General features: G+C 33.0%; 1 protein-coding gene and 1 long non-coding RNA gene across 2 annotated transcripts in view; one reads left to right on the top strand and one right to left on the bottom strand.

The window, feature by feature from the left end:
• LOC145683926 (chymotrypsin-1-like) overlaps positions 1–4658 on the bottom strand; it is a 100578-nt gene extending 95920 nt beyond the window's left edge. The window contains exon 1 of the mRNA XM_081755610.1: positions 4340–4658. Within this exon, the coding sequence (XP_081611736.1) occupies positions 4340–4400 (61 nt within the window). The 5' untranslated portion in view covers positions 4401–4658. The remainder of the gene's footprint in view (positions 1–4339) is intronic.
• A 126-nt stretch (positions 4659–4784) lies between these two features.
• LOC145683928 (uncharacterized) lies at positions 4785–23002 on the top strand. Its single transcript, XR_014131215.1, has 4 exons — positions 4785–5238; positions 9145–9407; positions 13050–13271; positions 22687–23002. It is a non-coding gene; the product is annotated as an uncharacterized LOC145683928 (long non-coding RNA).
• Positions 23003–24272: the final 1270 nt, after the last annotated feature.

The following is a 24272-nucleotide window of genomic DNA, read 5'->3' as shown; positions in this document are numbered from 1 at the left end:
TGCAACTTAAACTGATTTAGCTTAAGACATTGAAGCGAGACAATTTATTGCGATGGCCTGTACCTTTTTTTTATTTACTTTTTTTTTTTTATCTCGAAGTGATGTGTGGCAACACCCACACTTGATGTAGAAAAATCTAGTCGAGTTCGTCCTCACATAGCTTAAGGTTTCAAGAAAAAGAATCAATGAAATAGCTTATGTCGAATTTGTAATGCAATCATTCAGTTTTCTGTCCTACGATTATGCTCTATAGTCTAAAGGATACGGTGATGCTGAAAATGAATGCAATGTTGGAACGAAGAAAGTGAACGAAACGGAAGAACCCCGAGAAAAGTCACGCACATAGTGTTTATCCATCAAAAAGCCCAATTGGTGCGAGCGAGAACACCACGCACCAGAAACAATCGCTCTACCAGTGTATGTCTGTGCTTGAGAGATGTTCTTTTCCTTGATGACTTTCTGGTTAGTCAATTTGCCTAATCCACTTGACCTACGACCCATTGACCACTCCTTTTCTACCCATTGATGTAGTAACTTGGAGCGCGTGTTTTCTGTGTAAGGTTCTGGGTTCAGTCGAATACGTGCTTTCAGTCACAACAGTAGGCAGGTCGTTATTTCAAACTATCCCTTGGAACTTGATTTACGTGAACTGTTAAACCTCTCTCAATAACAATAGGTATTATGTTTGTCCGAACCCAGTCATTCCAATTTCTATTTTTTCTCCTTCTGCCTGTTTTGCATACCTGTAATATTTGTTTGACCGCATTTTTGACATAAATATGCTCTTCGCGTTAAGTTCCCAAAGCTTCTTGGCTTTTATACTTAAATAATAATAATAATAATAATAATAATAATAATAATAATAATAATAATAATAATAATAATAATAATAATAATAATAATAAACTATTATGGAAACTGTTTTAAATGTGAACATATTGATCGGTTGAATTGGAATTCAACTTCCGCTTCAAGCGGAGACGGGGCCTACTGGGAAAATACCAATGAATAATATATAACCGATAAATAATAATAGTAATAATAATTTCTAAACATAAGTTAAAACATTACTATTAATATCTGCTTTATAGTTTCTTCAAACTATGATCAGATGGTAATCAAATAAGTAAACTTATCCAAAGCCTTGAGGCGTTCGGTCCCAATCATCTACGATTTCGATAGTCCCGGTATATGCTTTGATAGAAAACTGCTAGCAGACGATTTCCAAGAATACCTAGTAGCTAAGAAAACAAAACCTTTTTTCGAAGTTTAGTAGTCACTAGCAATCAGCATGGAACACCGTTAGAATTCAGCAAATATTAAAAGGCATTATTCTTGCGAAGAGTTCTGACAATAATTGCTTTTTAAGTACTTTTAAAAATTAAAATTAATGCGTAGTTAGTTCTTTCCAAGTTAATGTACGCTAAAGCTAGAGAACTATCGTTCTTCCCTTCTGACAAAGAGGAAGATCCACAAGTGTTTTAGTCTTTTATGAAAATGTGATCCTGAAGAGAATGTGGTCGCCTAGATTCTTAATTGAAGAATAAAATTCCTATCTACATTTGTGAGGAAATATTTAGGACTAGATAGAAAAAGGACCATAGTATAATGCGTAATTAGTAGAAAAGAATGAGATCACGGCAGCATGTTACGAAAGATCCTTTATATATACAAACGAAGCATGGCCTACAAGACGTGAAATCAGCATAAGCGTACCAACTAATAGATCTCTACTTCCTAACAGGAAGCAGTTGATGAAAATGATGAGACAGCGTGTCAAAGTTTATTGTGGTAGCGTTACTCATTACAATATGGTTTAGATACAATATTTGGATTACCCGGCACGTTAATGAATTTATCAGGAAACTGGAAAGGGAACTAAATATGACGAGTTTCGTACGGAGTTTGGTATTACTTACAATACATGGAGACAATTCCGACCCACACATAATGTTCTGCGATGGAAAGATAGCGGTCGACTATTTCAACTACAACAGCAGACGACCGTAACTTCAGATGTGTGACGTAAGTAACAACAAAGAAAAGAATGACGTCACACTGGGGTTGCAATTACGATATATTTAACAGGAATTCAACTCTCGCATTTCTACTCTGTAAGGTAGCATGTCATATATATGTACCTGATCTTTTTGCTGATGGCGCCTACATGATGTTTCGCTGACACCACATCAGCGGAACTGTTTTAAGTGGTACCAATAACATCAGAACTGGGCCTAGGAATGATGGAGTTGCGTTCAGAGATAAAAGCAGAGTGAATATGAATAATGATTCTGGACGCACACTCATATGCTTAAAGATGGAAGCACACAAATAACCTTGGAAAATTCTCAAAAATTATCCATTTGGTGGTACAATATTCTTATGTGGAGTGCATAATGTTACATAGACATAAAGACCACCAAATATTCGAAAAGGGTACACATATTGGATGAGGTTAATGTGACGTTGTACTCTCACCCGGCGTGGACCATTTCAGAGGTAACTTTTTTATTTATAGGTGGTTACCCCATCGAATAGAGCAGGTGACTAAGTCCTTGGAACGACAGTCTAGGAGTCAATAGACTGTTCTACTTGTTTCAGTTCTTGAGTTCAATGAGCACTTAGAGGGTGCTCTGGGGAGACGTCTTGGGGAACGACCAGATACACTAAAAAGAAAAGAAGACAACAGTTTCCAGAATGGAATGTCAACAGCGTTGATGAGGGAATAGAAGTCTATACCACAAAACTCATTATCATCCTTTGAGTAGCATTGCAGCTTCTAGGAGAGTAAGCACTACGGCCCGTGGTAACTATATCTCCGTCTAACAACCACAGCACTTATTCTGCCTCGTCAAGGAGACCATCATTATGTGCTGTCACTTTAGTGTAAGAAATTCTTTGTGTATAATGTGGCATTATTTTGTATATAACCACTTTTGTTTTCGCTGTTTCTTGTATCATATCGTAGCACACAAATAACCTTGGAAAATTCTCAAAAATTATCCATCTTACTGTACCTGTATGGCTTCAATGATCTACGCCATTTGAGAGTGACTAAAATTCCTTTCTGTCTCTTTCTAAGGGAAACATACTTTCTGCAATCTCATTATTTCCTTTCATTTCATTTCGTAACGATAACTTCGCATGAAATAGCACATTTCTGCTCTGCCATAGACATATTCTCAACATAATATTTTTATTTGTTGGTTTTCACGTAATATCACATTAAGTGTCTAGTAACTAACTAACTAACTAACTAACTCTATGGCCTATGGAACCCGGAGGTTCAGTGCCGCGTTCACAAAAGCTCTCCACTGACTTCTATCCTTAGCTAATTGCATCCAGTTTCTACTTTGTATTCCTATCTCTGCGAGATCCATCTTAATTTTGTCCTCCCATCTGCGCCTAGGTCTTCCTAATGGTCGTTTTCCTATGGGTCTACCAGTCAAGACTTTGAAAGCGTTTCTACTTTCTTCCATTCTAGCTACATGACCTGCCCACCTAAGCCTCCTAGACTTGACGACCCTAACAATGTTGGGTAAACCATATAAACTATGTAGTTCCTCGTTATGAAGCTTCCGCCATTACCCATTCTCGCTCCTCTTGGGTCCGAATATTCTTCTCAGGATCCTGTTCTCAAATACTTTCAGTCTATGTTCTTCCCTCAGAGTAAGCAACCATGTTTCACAACCATACAGAACAACAGGCATGATTATCGTTTTATATATTTTAAGCTTCAAATTCCTCGACAGAATTCGCGACGACAAGAGATTTTGAACCGAATAGTAACACGAATTCCCTGCTTTTAGTCGACATTCAATTTCTTCGTGAATATGGTTTTCGTCTGTTAATATTGATCCTAAATATTTGAAAGTATCCACTTTATCAAAAGTATTATTTAATAACTTCCTTTCGTAAATAAATAAATGAATCACTGCAAAAAATAATGTTTAATTTATTTTCTAGCTAAGTTACGTGATCACAATGCAAAATTAATTCCTTATTATTTTAATGTTTTTCTTCTTTGGAGCACACTGTAAGAATATTTCTAAAAGTGAGAAACAAAATTTCTTTGGATGTAAGAAGGTCCATACCACTTTGCAGTTTATCATATCAAATATCCTTTAAAGAGTATATTTCTAAATTTTAGATGCAAAGATATCTTAAAACTATTACTTATTTCACTATTGACCTTACAAGATAATTATAAACTGGATATTTTTCCAGTAATGAACAGATTTAAATATAAAATTATATCCAAGGTTTTGATTTTCATGCAAACATAAAGAGTTTCCGTAAACCAACGATAAGCAACAAATAAATAATTATTATTCCTTACCTTGCGAGTTACACATAGATGTTACTGCGATGAGGATATTATAAATATTGCAGATCTGCATTGCGCAGCTGTATTATATTTTCATTGACACCCAGCTAAATTGTGTTGCCTTGCTTTATTCCGTAATTGTGGTCCATGGCATACGGTATGTTACGGAAACATTCATTCAAAGCAAGAAAAAACAAAACCACATTTGATACTACTCTTTCGTAACTGGAAACTCAAATATTTAATTCTTAATACTTTATGTGGCAATACTTCAATGTTTTCTTAGAAAGCAAAACCCGAATGTTACGAGGAGTTTTTGAGCGTTGAGAATACTTGTATACACGTGTTAAAAATAGAAAGTTGAGTTTCATAGTTTAAGAAATATTAACAATTACATATTTATAATATCTCAAAAGAATTAACCATGTTTAATGCATGAATATGCAACGTAATTTTTTCAGTATAAATATTATAGTATTTTACCTGCTGAGATCAATTGTATTGTTTTCGTATCATAAACAAATTTGTTAGTATATAATTTCTGATGTAATCAACATAAAATGTGCATTGTCTTTCACGATAATATGAAATCGAATTGAATGCTTCATACATCTGAATATACTAAACTAGGGTACACACTTGGTAACAAATTAGGATTTCAGTCTGTAAAATCTGTAAAATATCATACAAAGTGAACATTTTCAACAGAAATTTTGTAATATCTACGACTTGAACTACCGGAGTGGTTTCAATATAAATATTGTTATATATTTCTATTTTATACTGAACAGATATCTAAATAGAAATGCTAATTCTTTGGATGTTATGCTAATTTGAACTACAAATTTTCACTTGATTATCAATTAAAATCTCCGGTACATTAAATTAAGCGCAATTGTGAATCAATTATGGTAAGATATGTTTATCACTTGGGTTTTAAATTTAGATATTGCCTGTGTTTTACTCTATTCAGAGTAGGATCCGCAACATATTGCAGTTATTTCAGAGATTGTACCTTCTTAAATTAGTAATAAGAGATATGATTATTCACTTTTATAAAAATAAAATGTCATTGGCAATAAGTCATATATCTTGTGTACTATTATGAATATTATATACTTTCATTAATAATAACGCTCAGGAAGTAAGTGAATGGACGTAATAATTTGAAGTAGTATTGCAAACAAAAAAAGTGTTCTCAGAACACATTTTCAAAACCTTGTAAAAGGAATTATAATGTTAAATATGTTTATATACATTTGAAAAAAGTCTTGTGGTTTCATACAGCAAAATTAGATATTACAGTTCCATGAATCGTCTATTTTGAAAATAAAAAAAATATTTGTGTGTATTTGTTATTATTCGATTCACATCACTTGCCTTATCAATACCGATTGACTATTACCTATCGTTGTTTATCAATAACTAGTATCAATAACGGTTAAGTGGACAATGGCTGTAATTATACTATGTTATTACTGTTATTAGTGTGTATCCATTATTTGCAGCCAATAATTAAACTTCAATTATCGAACTGTTATTGATTAAAGACAAACAAAAATGGAAAAAATGCATCCTGCTCTTATTATTTTTTTGTCATACTGATTTTTATTTATTCATTGTAGAACAACACATACAACCAACATCATTTCGAAAGGAACTGTGACCAACTGGAGTAAATTAGGCTGAGTAAAGCTTTGGTTATTTATTTATATTACATGTTGTAATCGTCTCACAAAATGTTGCATAATCTGAAATAATGCAGAGAGTTCTCTTTGAACTCTATCAAGTTGTCTTCTTACTTTGGCCGATTATCGAGGATACTAGCTGTCTAGGGAACCTACTTCGATCCTTCAAGAATTCTGAATATTTTGATCACGTAGCTGTTTTTAAGAAAGTGTTAGGATATTTCAAGATGTGCATGATAAGGGAGGTGCAGACAACGCGAACTTGGCACAAGAGAATCGTACATTATTAGCAGCGGTACTCAAAACTGTCAAAATAGTGCAAACGAAATATACTAAACTGGATAAATGAAGTAAATCCAGTCTTCTTTAACACAGAGTTTCTAGGTTGATATGATTTGATTTTAGGCAGACACTTTATGGTCAGTCTATGACCGAAAATCAATATAAGAGACAACTAGAACCCAGGATTTCAATGTAGTTGCCAAAGTAGTAACCAGCAGCATTTGAAATAATCTTTCGTAACACCAAAATATGTTTCTCTTTCTCAGAGAGATTTGAGTGTAACCTTCATGTCATACCTACTGAGATTTTCACAGTTTGAAGCCAAGTATTCTAATAGAATACATCGCATAGATTTCAGTATTACTCATTTCATTCAATTTCAAAGTTTGAATCTATCATTATTTCGGTTTGAGCCAGGGATTATTATATACTATGTAGCTCTGTATTTTTCTCATGTTCTATCTATACTGTTGATGGTAGGAATCACTGATATTAGACCTTTGTGTGCACTATCCTTTTAGATTTTGTTTATCTTCGTAAAGTAGTCTATTTTATGGACTCTTTTCTATGTTTTAATACTCCAACCCTAAATGAAATATTATAGTTACTGACTTTTAAAATTTCCAATTGAGTCAGAATAATTACCAATATTTAATTTTCCTACTTACAATTTAGTTCACCAAGAGCGGTGTATTTCAAAAATACGAATTGCACTTTTTAACGTAATTTTTACCAAACAAAATGCTGACGTGGTGCTCTGCTTGAAGTCTTCAACCATTTTGAACAATATCTATAATGTAAGTCCGTCTAACAGAAAGAAGGATTGTGATTGGATGGTTAATTGAGTGCGGCAGTGAACTGTCCAATCAGTAGGTAACTTTGTATTGATAACATGAAGTATGAACTACTTTGTATTCCTAAACTATGTAAAAGAACATGATCTAAAACAGGACTTAAACATCAACATGAGAAATAAAAGTGTCTTGAAAGGAGTTAACAGGGTAGACAAATTAGTTGACGTACATCGCTGTGGGTGCTCTTGATTCACTGGTTACCCATCGGGAAACAATCAATAATGATATTTGCTATGATGTTATGTTTACATTGAAGTGCAGAACTTAACAGTTACGCAAATAACAATGGTGTTTAAAAGTACTTTTCCAAGATGATAACTCTAAACACCACACTAGTAGATATAAATATGTGACATTTTGACATCAATTGGATTTCACCTTATATTCACTCATATGGACGATTTACCAAATTCATCTGATTTGTCCCTTCAGACTATGTGTTCTTTTGCTATTGTTAAATTGGGTAGTCGAGAATTTACTAGCATCGAGTAAGTACAACGAGCTACCCACGAGTAGATCAAGAGCATTTCTAAGGCATAATGGTTCAGCCTTTCCGAAAACATAGAAAATTGTAACGCTCCATTCAGTTAGGTAAATTATGAAAATTCAAGTGTATTTTCTCAAGTAACTAATCTTAGTCCTAACCATTATTAAATGACTTACGTTTATCATTTACTCTTTAAAAATTTTCTTTAAACGTTGCGTTAACAATATACTTCGACAACTTTAAATATTATACCTCATAATTGTGTTATTCTTATAGTAGTAGCTCGAAAATGTTTGTGATACTATTGTGTTGTCTATACTTTCAGTTTAAGTAGTGAAATATTACGTGTGTTTCACTCATCATACATACAGTTGAGATCGATAATTACGTAACACAATGAACAAATACAATTTAAGAAAATTTTCTTTGCATATAAATAGTATTAAAATAATGCAATGGGCCGCGGTGGCTCAGTGGTAGAGAGTTCACCTCTGGTGCTTGGGGTCCCGGGTTCGAACCCAGCCCCCGCCAAGTGAACTTTGTGGTGGACAAACACCGTGTGCGTGGGTTTTCTCGGGGTTCTCCCGATTCCTCCCACTTTCTTCATTCCACCATTTCATTCATTACTCATCTTCACCGTCTCTTTTAGCCTAACCGGCATAACCGTGGGACGTAAAACTCGAAGATTTCATTTAAAATAATGCAGTAAAGTGTTTTAACTACAAGACGAGTAAAAGTCTTTTCTGACTATATACGACAAGTTTGAAACCATTTAAAGTGTTTCTCGATATAGTAATGTGCATTAACCCGCGATCTGTCGCGCCTTAATGAGAAACGCGATCAGTTGCGTGTATAGATTTTTACTAACGCCAAAATAATGCAAGAATTTTATCGGTATGTTACGACCCACTTTTAACAGTAGGTCGTATCATTAAATAATATTAATAAAGTGGGCGTACGGATTGTTAATCTGTGCCCGCATAAACGATAATAAAAATTGCTGTACATTTAATTATTCTGTTTTTATAGATAATTAGGCTGAAACAAAAAAATACCGTTATTGTATACTAATTGGAGATGGCAGAAAACTTGGATATAAATTAAAGTTTTTACGAACATAGGGCAAGGTGCCCCTCAAAAACCCCCTTGTTTATGATAAAGTGACTATGGATAATTATATAGTATATTACTACTTAGGAAGAGATTAGGGCTGGAACTATGTACTGATGAGAACTCTTGGATCACCTTATAAACAGAACAAAAAAAAAAAAAAAAAAAAACTTTTTGTGTTAATTTCCTTTCATATGTATATAGGAGTATACACATGTATATTTCCATATGAAATATAGCTTTTGGTACAAATATAGGGTATAATTCTTATAAAATCAGTTTTATAGAGCATTTTACATACATTTTAACAATATTTACTGGTTGGATGAAGTATAATCGTTCAAGTTAAAATTTCGATATATTATTTGTAATTATTTTTTTACATTTATTGATTAGGAAGGACGACATGATTGAATTTTAGCGGAAGTCAGCCCGGAAGTTGTTACTAGCCAATGGGTGTGCGAGAAATCATTAAATTATGAAATCGGGAAATAATAATAGCCAATTAGGGGTAAGAACGTGTGTTTTGTGGGGCAAGAAGAGGAAATATGAATGATAATACTCTAAAATTAATCTATGTCAGATATTAATTTCAGAACAGTAGCTAATAAATGGATAATTCACGAATCGTCGAGCATAGAATTTCACCAGACGATCAGGTAAAGACAGTTATTTACTTCTAAGTGATCCATGTGAAAGCTAAAGATTGATACAGATTGAATATACTATTAAAGTGTTAACATTTTTCATTAAAACATGAACTAATTCTTTTGCAAGTACGTTTTGGAAGATAGATCATGGGAATACAAGTTGTTTATTTTGGTTATAGATAAGTTATGATGTGTTGTCATTAAACCTTGTCGCTAGTCGCACACACCAGAACGGAGGGGTGAGAAAAGGGGGATATCTTATTAATTCGGCTTCCGTAGTAAATAATTAGTTAAATTCAGTGTAAATCTCTTATGTTACCTTCTTATTCTATCGTGTCCTTTATGTCCCTAGATAAATACAGTTTAGCAGTGGTCTCGAGTTCAATACCTTTACAAAAAAATCCATAATAATGATAATACGTTGAATAATAAAAATTGTTTGTCATGTTTACTATAATTTATATTCCATGTCGTATATTACTTTAGTGCAGAACTAAGAAAGTCCATGAGTTCGATATTAGGCAACATATGATAATTTTTCCTTAAGTTTAAATTCACATCTGTACGTCGTATTACTTTTAAATTCCAAATCTAGATTTTATATTTACACATCTCAAGCTATGAAGTCGCTAAACCGAGAACCTTTTTACGTAGTTCTGGTATTGTATTTCCATATCCTGTTCGTATTTTTGTTTATATTAATTTCCGTCCTTTTCTCGGCCTCTACCTCAAATTGTTTTTTTTTCTTTCTTTTTCGGCCTCTACCTCAATTAGTTGGTTTCATTCTTCAAACCGCGTATGAATGTGATGAAGGTATATACAAGTTATCTATCAGCTGGGTTCCAAACCCGAGCGTATTTTCTCAATCGTTTCGAATCAACGCAAATGTGGCAGAGGTTCTTGTCTATAGATGTACGGTATATTGTAATCTTGAGAAGGCTTGCACTGTTGTGGATTTTTTTCTACTTTCTTATCATCCTCATCTCATGGCTAGGTGTAGATTAGCTTAGAGGGGGCCATCATATTTCACTGTCTTTATTATTCTTTTTCTTTAGTATAAGATATTCATATAGATATTTAGTAATAATGAGTTGTTAAGAGAAAATATGTACGTTATTAATATGAAAGATGTGTATATCGATGTAAGTAAATGTCGGAAATGATTAATTAAGAGGTCGACCAATATGGTGATTATGAATTTAAAATTGAAATGTTTAATGCAAGCGCCGAAATTAGCATAATATATGAACCCTGACTGACTGTTTAATAACTAATTGTACTGGAATAAAATCACACTTGAGGCCGTATGAGGCGTAGATAAAATAAGTCAGTTATGGAATTATCTCTTGGATACGTTGGATTTTTTTTCTTGCGCTTATATTACATGTTTGTTTATGTTAAATGATATATGGAAGGAGTCTGTTTACTGAATTAAACAATAAACTGTCAAAACATCGGAATATATTATAGTATTTGATTGTATTAAATATATATATATCAAATATGTTAATTTCAATTCGAATCTCTCGCGTGGAGTGACTTCACCACAAGTTCCTGGATTACGTGTTGATTTTTTTTACGGTTTTATTTTTTTTTACTGAGAAGATCCGTTGCGCATGTATAAATCTCATTTTCATAAAAAAAGAAATTAAACACCGATTTTTTTAAAATTTTCTTTTCTTGAATCATAAAATTATATAATAGCTAAAATAAAATAGCATTACAGGTATTAGTCAGCGGCAGTCTCTAAATCCACCACTGTATATACTATCCATTCTATGCAACATTATGCTTGTAAACTGGACGATTTCTTGTATTGCATTATCGGGAAAGGTAGTTTCCCGCAGTCGATAATTATTTTACAGTTCTTCGCAGCACCTTTTACACCAGGTAATTGCATCATTAAATTTTGACGGCGCGTTTAAATCGTAACTAGCTTATGGACATTCCATTTAGTAGTTTTATCCCTCCCAACATATTTTGGTTCCTCTCTCTTTCTGGTTAAAGATTATGTAGATCACTTTCGTCGGAACTTGCATTAGATTGTTCCGTGTACGAACTAATGTTCCCTATGTTCAGAAACAGTGTCATTTTCCATAAAATCTCACGGAAGATAAAAATATCACTGCACCAGACAATTCCTTATCTAACCACATTTTAATTATACAATTCGTAGCCATGGTGTTGATACGCAAGCAGCAGGAAAGTTACGAGCACAAATTGTTACGCCGTGGGTCGCGTCGTTAGAAATAATCTAACACGAGCACTTACGCGATCGGTTCCGCAGCTAGAAAAAATCTAACAAACTGGAGGACCTTATTTGTAAACAAGAAATCCATTCTTGTATAGCTACCACATCCCTACCAATTGCACCGAAACAACAAAGTAGGAGTAGAGGAGGTATTTTAAAAATAACTTCAGTGAAAAAGAGAACAAACAAAGTTATAGCTAAAATGCATTATTGTTAGACTTTTTTCTAACGACAGGAGCGATTGCGGGTTAAGTTATTTTCTGAGAAGAGAATATTATAACATCCTGAATAAAAAGTGAAAGATTACAAACTCTTTCAGAGCTATATTACGTTTTTTTTTTATTGAACTGATTAATTCGCGTCCATATAGTACTTAGTATCATTACAAACATAAATTAAACTATACTCCATCAGCGAATGAAACAATCAGTATGAGGGGCATTTAATTGAAATATTTTCCTTGATGTCTAACATAAGTTTTAATGTTTATATCGATCGTCACATCTAGACAATTAGATGTGTACAAAATGCGAATTTAATATTTATATTATTGTAGTAAAATTAACATATCTCTTTTATTCAGTTATGACATTCCTTCAGAACAATATGTTCATTTGCTTGTTATCCATTCTGCTACTCATATGTAAAATGCATAAACAAATTAATATGTAGATACTAAAAGGAACATTACAATAAGTGCAGTTATAAATATTATTACTAAATTGCTTGTAACAATTCATTATTTGACATAAAAATTCAAAACATATAAATTAAACAATTGTATATATTTTTATGGAATTTACTCTATGAAATTAAAATAATAATATTGTAGTCAGTACATATTTACAGCAAGAAATTATGTAACAAACATGTGATAACTGAAACAAAAAGGGACAATGATGAACATTTTCAGATTATTAGTATTGATCCAACTTGATAAAGGCAGAGTAAATGTCTTAGACAAATTCGTTTGGATAGTTTGGCTACTTGTCGTACTCTAGGAAATGTATGTTGTGAAACTATATGGTTGGTATGGCATTAATTCTGTTTAATTAATCACAGTCCTACTTTGTATCTTTTCTTTACATTTATTATTAATAAACGATGATTCAACGCATTGAAATATAAGCATAACATTTTGATTAAATTTGTGGCAGGATAGGTAAAGCGTATTATACAGCTTTCAATATACTATTTCATCATACGTAATTGCACTGCGACATGATAATATTAATGTCTCTAAAATTTATCAAAGGAAGTATACTTTCTTTGTTAACAAAATATTGTAATATGACTGAAGCTAATTGGTAAAGGGTAAATGATAGTTTATTAATCTTGATATTAATATTTTGTAAATTTTCATATTTTAAATGGAAATTAAAAATCAATTTCCATTCTAGTGCTGTTACGTCGTTAACATGTGTACAGCAATTAAGGAAGTCTCGTAACAACTCAAAATTATGCCTGGATATAAACATTCTTTTTAATAGGAAATATAACTGATGTTGTGCAGCAATGTGTCAAGTCAATAACAAACACTTCCTACTTCGAGTCATGAGGAAATTCTTGAAAATGTAATTGTAAGCGGAAGAAATGACGCTACCAAAAACTAGGAAGAAAAGGTAGGTGACAAAAAGAGTAGTGAACTCGAGAGAGTTTCGAAGTGACTATCACAGAAGAAGGTTTGACCTCTCAAATCTTCACCGATCAAAATCTTGGTGAGTATGTGCTGGTTACGAATTGATAACACACTTCTATTATTCGATTTCATTATCAATTTTATTCAAATCAAAACCTAACTTCTAATTTAATATGAAAGTTATTATTGATTTTCTCATAAGGCCACAGCACCATTTCGGGTAATTATCTGATCTGATGTCTCTAGGTTTATTTATCCAATCAAAACTATCCATCTTAACAAATTATTGCTCTACCTAAAATTAAATGGTTAAGTTCGTTGTGAGATTGCGTTCTAAATTGCCCCCATGCTAACATGGTTATTATTACATGAGCTTTGTGTGGATATAAATTGTGTTTGTCGACGTCCGGATTTCAATCCAATAAGTTGATATACGTTATGGTGGAATAAGCGCCGGATTTGTGGCTAACACCCTTGTTATGGTAGTGAGTACAAAAGAAAATTAATGGCTAACGCCTTTGTACATAAATGGTAGTACACTTTTCTGTTTAAATATAAATATCAATCCCGAAGCCACACACATATGAGTAAGGAGTCAGAGAACAGATGGTAAAATTACATGGGATATCAGATTTGTTATTATCCAGATGGTGCTGGTGGATATGTTGAATATGTTTATACCATTTCCTATAGAAAATTCTGTAGTAACTTACAACAAAGAAATATTGCATATACATATAGATGTGTTTTGTGTTTATGATTGAGTTCCTTTTTACATGTCAGGCATTCTTAGGAGATCTTATTGCAGTGCATTGAAACAGGAAATGCTTATGTAGACAGTAAGCGTGTGCGAAGGTTATCTTGAAACAAGAAGTTAGTTCAGTACAGCAATCACGTTCAAAGAATTAAATATATGTTGTTTAGAGTGAAGTTTAGATCAGACATGGCGACCCCTCCATCTTCCTCCCAAGCAAATAATACACGTGGTGAAACTGTTAACCAAACGAATGCCTCTCAATCTAGTTCTCAGTCAGGACCACCCATACAAAATTCAAAACCTATTGTAAATGTGTATAGCAATGCCTTTCCTTTCCACAAATATGACCCAAAAGAAATGACTATTCAGCAGTTCTTTTCTACTTTTGACGATACTATAAACCTAAACAAATTGTCACCGAAGGAGGCTAAGATTTAGTAATAACATGCTTTTCAGGAAATGAAAAAGAAAGATTTAGTGTTTTCGTAAATACGAAGCAGTTACACACTAAGTCATATGAGACATTTTAAGGAAGAAATAAAAAAGTGTTTCAAAAAACCGAAAGAAAATGTAGATATTTTCGTTAAAATTCAAAATAGATTTCAAAAGAAAATGAGTCGGTACAGAATTACATATACGATATATTAGGATTGATAGATAAAGGAGCACCCACATTAACGGAAACCTAGATTAAAAGTTATTTCTATCTTGACTAACGGATTGAGGCCATATTTTTTTAGAAAAGGTAGGTGTACAGCAATTTGATACATTGGGTGAGTTTATTCAAGCCTTGAATAACCTCGAAACATATAGGTATAGGGTGAAAAATAGAAAGAAACCTGAACTTCATCACCAGGTTAAATTCATCAATGAAAAAGGAACTGCGTAAATTGGGAAAATTGCGCAAATATATGTCGTTAGATTCTGAAGCATAATCAGAATCAAGTGAGGTCGAATTATCGGAGTCAGATGAAGATGAAAATAATATAGTTTTGCGGCGAAATATGCGATTGTATAATAATATTTATTTCGCACGTATTGAAATTGACCAAACAGGACGATAATAAATCTGAAACTAGTGGGTCGGAACGGAATAACAAAGAACAAGACAAACTATCGCAGGCAATGAAGAATGTCCAGAAGCAACTAGAACAATTAACGTTGAAAATGGAAAGTTTAAGGGTACACAAAAACAATGTGAAGAAACTAATGTGCAGATAACACGAAGAAATAATTCTCCTAAACAAAAATTTTAAACAGGACAACAGAGGTTTCCATAGAGGAAATGTTCGTGGAAATTTCAGAGGAAATTCGAGAAATTATAGGCAAAATAATTACACTAGTTAACAAAGGTTTTGTTACATAAAAGGAAATACCTGTTCTTAAAGGAACTTTTTGCGCTGAATTCGAATATGCACTCGGTTTTTCTCCATCACGTACGATTTTCCCGTAACAGACGATTTTCCCGTAACAGAGGGATTTTCGGGAAAATCCCTCAAATATTTCCCTTTTCGTTTATTTTACACCCCAAGATCTTGTCCTCTTGCATATACTAACATAGAAATCATACCTAAGTATACTTTGATTCATACTTAACAAACCCTCCAAGTTTCGTAATAATCGCTTTATTCTTTCTAGAGAAATAAATATGTTTGTATGTATACTGTGTGTACTGTTTATTGCACCTTATAGTAATGCTTTCAGATCTCTTAAGTTGAGGTAAAACGTTTTGCTTTATTACCACAAACACATATATAAATATAATACAATATAATTTACAAGTGTGACAATTTACAATAAACAATAATACAAATGTACCAAAAGGTCATGAAAAGACCATCAAAACTATCATAATACATGAAACTTCCATTGGGTTACAAAAACGTACACTACTTCCTTCTTTTGTACAAAATGTTGCATTCTCTAACAAGACCCCAACAATAGTCCCCTATCATTGAAGGATCCCATCGTCCCTGGTACCTTTTCTCCATTGCCATTATATCTTGGTGGAATATTTCCCCCTGTTCGTCGCTGAGAGCACCTAGGTTAGCAGGAAAGAAGCTGAGGTGGGAGTGCAAAAAGTGGATTTTTAAAGACATCCTACAACCCAACTCTTTGTATTTCTGTATCATGTCCTGTGCGATTTCTGTGTAACTCTCAGCTTTGTTATTGCCCAGAAAGTTGCGCACAACACACTTAAATGCTGTCCAGGCAGCTAGCTCAGCACTGTTTAACTTGCTGTCAAAGCTATCATCAAGCATTAATTTCCTAATTTGGGGACCAATAAACACTCCCGCTGAAATCTTAGCATCACTCAGGTTAGGGAACTTATCTTGCAAATATTTGAAACCTTCACCAGATGTCTCCATGGCTTTGACAAAGTTTTTCATAAGTCCTAACTTGATATGAAGTGGCGGTAGTAATATCTTATTATTATCTACCAAAGAAGCGTATTTGACGTTGCATTCTCCAGGTACGTAATTCACTCTAGGTTCCCATTCCTTCACTTCATAATGTTTGTCATCAGCTCGGCTATTCCATAAACATAAAAAACATTGGTACTTCGTGTAACCGCACTGCAGTCCTAATAAAATACCAACTACCTTGAGATCACAACATATTTGCCAACAATGGTCCTTGTAATTTATAAGATTTAGCAAAGTTGACATGGTGTCATAGGATTCCTTAATCTTCACTGAGTGCGCAAGTGGTATAGAAGGTTTTTTATTTCCATTATGTAAAAGGACAGCTTTAATAAATAACCTCCATTCTTCTGGAACGTAAGGAATTCCTAGCTCCGCCATCAACCCGTTTATATCCGTACATACGCACACATTATCTTGCATTGAGAAATAGCTTGAAAATTGAACATGCCTTTTCCTGTACACTGATATGTTCGTTTCTGCATCCAATAAGTTCCACTGCTGGAGCCTTGATCACAGAAGTTCCGCCTCTTGTTTTGTCAGGTGCAAATCACGGACTAGGTCATTAAGTTCACATTGCCGGATGAAATGTGGCTCGCGAACACAGTCAGGGATGAACGTTGGATCCTTGGATGTACATGTTGATGTCGATGGTTCATCAAGGTCATGATCATCATCAGAGTCTTTTGGCCATATCTCTTCCCAGTTGGTAGGGGGCTCGGGAAGTGGAAGTTCATCCCCGTGCGGAATAGGTCTAATTGCGGATTTAACGTTGGGATAACTTATTGTGTATTTGCTTTTTTTTAGAATGTCCCTTAACTACTGTGAGACAAAAATAACAATCATCCAGATGGTTGGTGGGTTCTCTCCACACCATTGGTACAGCAAATTTCATGAACCTCCGTTTCCCTTTGGCCCATGCAAGTAAAGTGACGTAGCACGACACATAAATTATGTTGGGTGCCCAAGTTTTGTCCTGATCTCCCACACGACATCCGAAATATATATAATATGCTAGTTTCACCGATGGCGTAATGGATCTACACTGTCCTTTAACTACAAACTGGCCACACACATAACAAAAACTATTTGGTGAGTTAACACACGAACGTCGTCCTCTTGACGCCATTGTACTGATCACAAACTAAACTTCTGGTCTTAGTTGGGTATAATGCCGTTAAGATCAAACATGAAAGCACTCTTAGCAGCAAAGACAACTTTGAAAGTGAAGTAGTGTTAAACCACACGTCAATATAAAAATGTACAAAACTCCCTCTCCAGGTGTCAAGAACACAAGAAAGAAAGAAATGCGCGGGGGGAGGGGGGAAACGATACCGTAGTGGAAAATTCAGACTGCATTAGTTCATTGTTGTCAACAATGAGTCTGTATTCCATTCTTTCTTTCTTTTGCATTCTGTTACATTTGATAACAAATATTGATAACCATTTCATGAACAAAACGAAAAAACTTGGAGAATTGTATATATATGTATTAAGATATACATATACTGTACGTTTTAAAAAAATATACGTTGGAAGTACATTCTATTTTTATACACGTTTCTAATTTACAGAGAGCAATACAAGTGTGTTGTTGACTATTGTAAATATTCATTTTTATGTCTGTGTTTGTAGTAATAAAGCAAATCGTTTTTACCCCAACTCAGGAGATCTGAAAGCATTACTATCAGGTGCAATAAACAGTGCACACAGTATACATATAAATATATTTATTTCTCTAGAAAGAACAAAGCGATTTTTACGAAACTTTTAGGGTTTATTAAATATAATTCAAATTATACTTAGGTACAATTTCTATGTTACTATATGTAAGGGGACAGGAGCTAGGGGAATAAAATATCTGAAAAAGGGAAATTTTTGAGGAAATTTCCCGAAAATCCCTCTGTTACGGGAAAACTGTACGTGATGGAGAGAAACCGAGTGCATATTCGAATTCAGCGCAAAAAGTTCCTTTAAGATCAGGTTTTTTTCTCATGTAACAAACAAAAAGTTTAAATTTGTTAACTAGTGTTATCAGTCACAAAATAATTTTGGAACAGGTTCATATAGAGGCAAATCAATTAGGAGTAAGAATAATTTTAGAAGTAGAGGTCGAAATAATTACTACCCATAACGGTCATTTGTACCACAGATGTATCAAACTGTGCAATTACCATTTAGTTAATGACCCAAATTGTATGTCACAGGGAAATATGTGCGTTCCGCAAATTGTACCAGTACAACATAATTTTCCCCAATATGTAGTTCCTACTTATCAAAATACGCAGGCCCCAATCGCAAATTCATCTCAAATGCAAGGTTTAAACTAAGTTCACGCGTGCATGACGACGGCATATGTTCAGAAAATAAGTGTACAGCCTAATAATCGCAATACAAGCTAGTTACATATAACGAATGGTGTAAAAATGCTAGAAAATCGAAAAAGGAATTAATTCGAGTCCACTTAAATATAGAGAACGCAATAGCTAACTTTCCTATTGACGTAAATTCTAAGACAGTCAATGCCATAGCTAATTCTGCTTCTACTATAAGCATCATAGACAAATCATTGTTGCCCAGAAATGTAAAACTTATTGAAACACAGACTAAAGTGTTGGATGTATCTCTGAACCCTGTAGTTATACAATATATGATAGTTGTTTCATTTTGCATTAGTGAAAGGACTTTTCACCACAAATTCAGTGTGTTTGAGCATTTTAAACCGAAAATATTAATAGGAAACGATTACTTAATATTTCACCAAGCTAACTTGTGTATGGAAAGAATCATAACTAGGTTTGGATTACCACCCAAGATGCAGAAATTGATGTAAACAAGGAGCATAATGTATCGAATTTCGTATTCTTTTTGATTGAGGAAGCTCTTGCACCTAAATTTGTTATAAAGAAGATATATATGTTACCAGCGAGATGTAAGGTTATCGTTCCACCAACATTAAAGCAATCTAGGTCAAATAAAGAAATTGTTCTTGACCCAAATCAAGAATTACCAGAAAAGTTAGGAATTTTAATTTCGAGAGCTCCTGTGTCAGGTAAGTCTCCAGTTATTGAAATAAATAATCCATTAGCGCATAAGGTAATATTAAATACTAATCTTGTAGTAGGCAAGTTAGAAGTCGTGTATATTCAACCCACAAATGTTATTACAGCATTAGAAGACGACAATTGCATAAATCACGAATTTTTGGAAGGCCAAAGGTTATTTGATGCTATGACCTTCAAAGGTTATTTGATGAGCCTTGGGCAAAAAGTGCTCGTTCAAAACGTGACAAGATATAAAGGAATACCAGCTGCCTTTGATTTCCGTTATGACAAGCAAGGTTTGATATTATCACGGTTGCCCATCTCGTTTTAAAAAAAATGAAAAAGGAGATGATGTTCAAGACCAGATAGAAATACGTCGATTAAAGCCACAGCAATCTTGAACAGCTAATGAAAGTGCGATCAATTACAAGAAGAGACAAAAGTCATCAGTGGAAATATGCAACCAGTAAAACACAGCATAGTTGTGCAAGAAGAAGTTTATATTTAAATTATCAAAATAACTTAAATATCATAATTAGTGAATTTCACGAAAAAAAAGAGTAAATTAGAATATTTTTCATTTTATCCCTTTCTCCTCTCTGTAAATACGGTTTAAATTAGATTATATGTTGGTGTGGCCTACTTGTACTAAATACTATTTAGTGTGGTTGAGCGAGTATAAGGCGCTCTCCTAAAACTTAATCAACCTTAAGCTAAAAGCTGCTAAATCGAGCTGCAAAAATGTAGTTCAAACTTTCGTTTTTCGAAGATTGAATACGATTTAGTACTTTTATAACATTGTGTTGTCTATTTTTGGTATAGAATAGGACTTTATTCGAATCGGAATTCCCTACCATTCCGCCCCAAAATAAACATTTTCGTTGGAGATATTAGCTGAAACTGATATATATACATTTTACATTTTAGATTAATTAATGTTATATTTTCTGTATTAGTAAAGTACACAACCTATTATTTCGTTTTCTCCTTTTTATTTTAGGCAACATGAACGAAACCATTAGGAAATTGATCATAGCCTCAATTATTATTTTCCTTAGTGTCGATACATATGCAAGTGTGTACGATTTAATTGAACATTCTGAGTTAGCATTACAGAAGTTCGGCGTTGCTATTCATAAAATTGGACTATCGCTTCAACATAATGACCAAATTTTCATTCTTTTAAGGATACATTTTGACTTGAAATTTGAAACAATAAGAATTAACTAGTGTTTTAATCCACATTTATTTGCAAAATCTTGGATTAAAAATGACAATTCAAGATGACATTTTATGACCAATTAGCGAATCTCATTCCGTGTTATTTCATGTTCTCGGAACAAAACAACACGTTAGCATGTGAGTCTAAGCAGAAATGTTCTTTATTCTTCTCAGTTTTATCTGGACCTCTAGGTCTTGGCTTATCATATAATTATTACGAAACACAAAAGTTAAAGCACGTAATTAGCAACCTCAAGAATCACGATCAAATTCTCACTACTGAAATTTCAGAATTGAAGGCAGATTTTAAAAATAAACTGTCTATACAACATGACACTATTTTGATAATACAATCGGCTCTTCGTGAATTAAAGAAGGACATGTTCGAACAATATTGTAATCATCTGTAATCTGATACTTGGTTATTAGCTAAACAAGCTTACGAAGCTTCCAAAGATGAAATCTTACGTACTTTTAGAGATATGCTATCAAATAAATTAACTTTTTGAATTCTAAATTATATTCATGCTAAAGAGCTTATTGCTAACCATTCTTTACTCAAGTATAATGTGTATCGAAAAGACAGGACTATTTTATGCTATTACGAAAACGCTTCTTTTAGTGTATAATCCCAACATTCATACGCTATCTGTTTTATTAGACATTCCATTAATTCTCCCACAAAACATAAATCCTCCATATCAAGTAAGCAATTTGGGATATTTATCACGAAATCGTATTGTTTCCTTCAAGCTTCCAGAACACGTATGCTTATACCAAAATCCTCTTCACTTAATAGAAAAAGATCAGTGCCATTGGATTTCTTTCTTATTTCTGTGCTACACTAATCAAATGTTGATATTACCTAAAGCAAAATGTTTATCAAATTTATTGTTTCATAACTCTACAGAATCTTGTGAAAAGCAAACTAAAGAGAAAAATGCTAAGTTTATTTTCTTACATACTCCTATAGGAATAATTCTCTCAAGTGTCACCTAATTAAAAGGTTACATGAAAAACTGTCTATCTCAGTGTTAATGTCAATCATGAAAACGCTTCATTTTTTGTGTACGAAGATTTTGAGTCCATAACAATATCCGATCAAATTCTTGACTCATGGCGTACTTTAAATTTAACTCACAAAATTCTAATGCCTAACATCTCTTATCCTCCATTTTCTTCTTATATGGATACTTTTTCAAGTAAGTTGAAAACTTTAGCGCAGCAAATAGAAAATATAACTATAAATGCATACGCTCAGTCTTGACAAACTTCTAATGACCCAATGTCATTGCTATTAATAATATCTATTACAAGTGCTGTACTGTCACCTCTCATTATGATATTTTTATCTATAAAGTGATTTAAAATTAACAGGAAGTTGTCGAATATAAATATGAAATTGCAAACAAATAATGAAGAAACTTGCTATTAATAATATCTATTACAAGTGCTGTACTGTCACCTCTCATTATGATATTTTTATCTATAAAGTGATTTAAAATTAACAGGAAGTTGTCGAATATAAATATGAAATTGCAAACAAATAATGAGGAAACTTCAAACGATTTTAAGCACGTGCAAAACAAATAATATATGAAATATTTCTTTATATGAAAAATATTATTGTAATATAATGATATAAACCCAGGTTATTTTACTGAAGTAATCAAATAATAGTCATAACATGATTTGCAAAGCAAGTCCAGACAGACTATTATTTTCTTTGACAGGAAAATTCCAGTTTTGAAAATCAATTCTTGCAAAGCGAGACGAAGACATCAAACTGGACAAAAAAGAGGTACACAAGAAGGTATTCGCAAAGCGAATTTTTGGAAATGTGTATGCGCATATGAAACGAATATATGTTGTACCTTATGTGATTATAAATCTATTTATTGAATTCAAATAATACAAAAATTATATAGTATTTTCTTCTATTTTTCTTTATAGGCAACTAATCAACATGAACTTCGCCATATGGTATATAATTATATTGGATGTTATTTCTACCTTAATTTTCCTTATGTTAGCTATTTCTATTTATTTTTAATGCAAAAAAATTCAGAAAATGTAATTCAACAGGCACAGCATTAAATTAGTTAATATTGTGTTGACTTAATTCATATTTATTTTTTTGTGAGAAAAGTTGAAAGTGAATCCACAAATAGTTATGGTGATGGATATAATTATGATTATCTTCATGTTACTTTATATATTAACCATTTTTCAGTGTAGTGCAGTTGAATGTTAATGCAAATTCATATAATACGAAATCAATGTTTAAAAAAACGAACGACTTTTTTTTATTTGTATAACGATATAAGACATACTTACCAATATATCAGCGTATAAATATTGAAACACATATAATTCACTCCATCACAAAACACAAACAATCTAAAACTAATTTATATTTCTGTTTTGTTGTGTGGAGATTTTCTTTACCTGTGACATTGCAAGGACGTATGCATATTCTTGTGACCGTAATACTGACCTTGTAATATGCAAACGCAATCATAACGACTTCATTTTTTTATATGATTATCTTGGACTAAGCAGTGTTTTATCACTCTTTCATTTCAGCTTGCTAAAAACTGATTTTATTTTAACGAAATGTTTTATAGTCCATTTATTTTATATCTTGGTGTTGCTCTGATTTCTTATATTTATATCGACATCGGAAATGCCGAATATCCAAGCGGGGGGGGGGGATGAAATATGACTGAAGCTAATTGGTAAAGGGTAAATGATATTTTATTAATCTTGATATTGATATTTTGCAAATTTTCATATTTTAAATGTAAATAAAAACTCAATTCCCATTCTGGTGCTATTAGGTCGCTCACATGTGTAGAGCAATTAAGGAAGTCTCGTAACAACTCAAAATTGTGTCTGGATATAAACATTCTTTTTAATAGGAAATATAACTGATGTTGTGCAGCAATGTGTCAAGTCAATAACAAACACTTCCTACTTCGAGTCATGAGGAAATTCTTGAAAATGTAATTGTAAGCGGAAGAAATGACGCTACCAAAAACTAGGAAGAAAAGGTAGGTGACAAAAAGAGTAGTGAACCCGAGAGAGTTTCGAAGTGACCGTCACAGAAGAAGGTTCGACCTCTAAAATCTTCACCGATCACCTTGGTGGGTACATGGTGTTTACGAATTGATAACACACTTCTATTATTCGACTTCATTATCAATTTTATTCGAATCAAAACCTAACTTCTAATTTAATATGAAAGTTATTATTGATTTTCTCATAAGGCCACAGCACCATTTCGGGTAATTATCTGATCTGATGTCTCTAGTTTTATTTATCCAATCAAAACTATCCATCTTAACAAATTATTGTTCTACCTAAAATAAAATGGTTAAGTTCGTTATGAGATTGCATTCTAAATTACCCCCATGCTAACATGGTTATTATTACATGAGTTATGTGTTAATATAAATTGTGTATGTCGACGTCCGGATTTCGATTCAATAAGTTGGCATATGTTAATATTTTTGTCTTTGAAGTTATTTTAGTAGAAG

This window comes from Thermobia domestica, chromosome 4, assembly GCF_964235325.1.
Source record: "Thermobia domestica chromosome 4, izTheDome1.hap1.1, whole genome shotgun sequence".
In the NCBI taxonomy this organism is placed as follows: Eukaryota; Metazoa; Arthropoda; class Insecta; order Zygentoma; family Lepismatidae; genus Thermobia; species Thermobia domestica.
This window is presented reverse-complemented; position numbering and strand designations above follow the sequence as displayed.